Source organism: Desarmillaria tabescens (genome assembly GCF_030435595.1).
Source record: "Desarmillaria tabescens strain CCBAS 213 chromosome Unknown EV420scaffold_12, whole genome shotgun sequence".
NCBI lineage: Eukaryota > Fungi > Basidiomycota > Agaricomycetes > Agaricales > Physalacriaceae > Desarmillaria > Desarmillaria tabescens.
Window position 1 is genome coordinate 2,319 of NW_026848311.1, and position 3,020 is coordinate 5,338.

The window sequence follows — 3,020 nt, forward strand, 5'->3', positions numbered from 1 at the left end:
CATTCCCCCCTCCCCCAAAAGCAGCTAGTGTTACTGGGTGCATATTCGACCTAGAGATACCAGTGCTGCTTCCTCGGTTTGCCCATTTTTCTTCGTTCTCGCTAATCTGTGCTGACGTCAAAGATTGACCCAAACGAATGATTATCTATGAACGTCTATACCCGAAGGTTGTCTGCGAACTCGATGACCGTCGCGCACCGTTATCATGGACGAGAAGGAAAACATTACTGGGACCTTTGATAACATAGATATGTTCATTATTCGACCGCTGTCTCGATATCACCGTATGTATAGCAGATTGTCGACGTGCGACCGCTTTGACTACCAAGTTCATGCCCTGGTTCAGCTTCAAGTCTCGTCTCGAGTGTGTCAATGTTGGTAGAGATTGGTTAGCACTGCTCGGAGCTATACAAGGTGCTTTCGTTGGCAGGAGGAAGGTACATTTGACTCAGCACCTTTCTCAGCTCAGATGTTTCCTTGGGCATGCTTTACGACTTACGATGCATGTGTTTATAAAGCCATGAGGTCTGTTACGTGTCAATGACCGTTCTTGTGTATTACACGATGACGATTGACTTGACAGTGCCCGTTTTCCTCTGGTTTCAATACAATTTCTTCGAACATACGTGCAACTCTTTCAAAATTTCTCGTGTAGATGTAAATACGCAAGGAATCAACGCTCCACTTGCTGGCTTGGGAATACTAAGGTTCTTCCTTCTACGCGGTAAGTATTCCCATTTCTCTAGATTGGTTGATGAATTCTGATATTTAACTAGCGGTGCCTCTCCTTGTCTTACGTCAGCAAGGCCCTTCACAAAGTTATGGTCCGCTAACATTGTTCCATGTGCACCGAGCCTGGTTCGTGGCGGAAAACTCGCACGGCACGGCTGCAAAGTGCTGTCTCTGACGCATGGAAAATGTCTTATGGCACGGAGAGGTGTCTAAAGCAATCCCTGAGAAATTTACACGCGTTTAGCTGATGGCTGCTCCTGCCAATAACCAAAGTCGAGGTACCCGAAAGAGACAATCAGCCATGCATGGTACCATTCCTGTTCTCAGCGTCATTTCTATATACACTGACTATCACTCCGTATCATAGCTTGGTCATAATAATGTACAGCGTGCAGCTTAACTTGGCTTTCCTGGTTATCTGAATTGGCGCAATTGCGAAGTTCATTTAACGTTGCTGACAATGCGATCAAACGTCTGTATATCATAATGAAACGCGGGCTAGTAATGTCACGAGAACGTTCTGATAAATAAGCATGCTTCGGACCGCAAAGTTGACTAGACGCCAGGAATTTGGTGGTTCCGTGGTGGTCGCCAGAAGTTGAGAACTGGGGGGCCCGTTCCTTATCGTATGGTCCATCAATGTTGATCGAGAAACGCATACACTAAGTATGGTGAGTCATGTTCTTGCTAATGCTCGCGGTTAGTCCGCAGTTCAATGTCATGTGCGGTGGGTGTGTTGTAGCTTCGGGGGACTATACGGCCGGTGAGAGGATGGTTCTGTTGGCAGATTTTCATAACTTAGATGGCTGTTCCGTGTTTCTGCATTTTCGTGGTTCATAATACTGAATTTCCTTAAGCGTACTACTACCATGCTGCTCACAATCGGTCGTTTCACGAAGAACTCGTAGTTAAGATAAGGTAGCAATGACTAGACTGTGCATTAAGGAATACTTTGAACAAGGGTGGAAGAGCGAATCACAAGAATGAGGAACAGGAAGCTATCGTATCGCGAGTGAAGTAGTTTTACAATTAGTTACTAGTTAGTCACAGCGGAATGTTCAAGTACGACCAGTTCGAGACACACAGAACAAATATACAAGAAAAATGGGAAAAAGGATCCTGAGATAAGTATTTCAGCTACATGGAAAGCGGCGATAGTCATAGGAGACGATGGTTGGAAATTAGGCGAGGCGGAAAAACAGGGGGACTTTGAACAAAAGCAGAAATAGCGATAGAAAACGATGGTCACAAATTGGGAGAAAGTTCGCAGCGCAGGAGCGCGCGGAGCAAAAATGACATTTAGTATGGGACCTGAAGACAAGGGGCCGGTAAGTGATAGGAAACTAGAGAATGGAAAGAGAAATACACAGATTTAGATCCAGGACGTTTACTTGAATGGGCACCCTGGTGCATGATCACCCCTCCATCCGCAGTGGCAGCATTGTGGCTCGTTGGGTCTACCGTACATGAACATTGGCGCGCCCGACGACGGCGACTGCGAAGTTATGTTGGACACTTTACGGTCGTATGGATGGTAGTCCTTGCTGGAGGACGTCGAGGAGAATGACGATAAAATGCACATGATGAAATGCAAGATAAGAGGACAAGAGGGCGGTATTGATTTAGATGCAAGGCAAGGATTGACTGAGGGTCGTTTGGGAGAAAGAGGTCTGCCTTATATCAGGTCCTAAGAAGGTATCCAGATTTAGTACTGGTATCAAAGAAATATAATGTGTCGCGCGGCACAGAAGATATCGGGCTTGGCTAAACCGAGATCTCTGACTAACCGATGACGGCGCGAAAAGTTGTAAGCAGAGGGACATATTCCATTCTAGCTAGTAAAGTGCTTGAGCCGTTCCAGAAAAAGACATCGAGTTCGCGCGTCAAGGACGCAAAAGCCTGACATAATCTTCCTACCGTAAGAAAGACATGTCTTCAATGTCATTGATCTGGGCAGCAACGAGGATACTTCCAGAGCATTGGATCCAAGAATACCAAGAGGTCCTGCAGGAGTTGCGGTGTATGAAACAAAATGAACCAGAACTAGAGGGGAAAAGCCAAGAATATCTGTAGGCGGTTGGTTGCCATATACGTCACAGTTTATCATATGTCGTGTAGTAGCGTTTGTGAAAGGCCTGGGTGTCGGGTGTGGCGTTAATATTATGAGCGAGAAGTTAACCATCTGCAACGGACCGACAAGCAATGCGAAGCCAGGAATAGAAAAGAGAAGAAAAGCCAAAGCAACTTGATATTACAAATTCAAGGTCCGTGGGATCGTTGCACGCGAT

The 3,020-nt window shown here is 46.0% G+C and overlaps 1 protein-coding gene across 1 annotated transcript; it reads left to right on the plus strand.

Annotated features, from left to right (window-relative positions):
* Positions 1 to 564: 564 nt before the first annotated feature.
* EV420DRAFT_1762693 (uncharacterized protein) lies at positions 565 to 1,110 on the plus strand (the record flags this gene model as incomplete). The annotated part of the gene is made up of 3 exons (XM_060480710.1): positions 565 to 724; positions 777 to 1,040; positions 1,100 to 1,110. 2 exons carry the CDS (start codon positions 565 to 567, stop codon positions 905 to 907), a joined length of 291 nt encoding a protein of 96 aa, XP_060332418.1. The 3' UTR covers positions 908 to 1,040; positions 1,100 to 1,110.
* Positions 1,111 to 3,020: the final 1,910 nt, after the last annotated feature.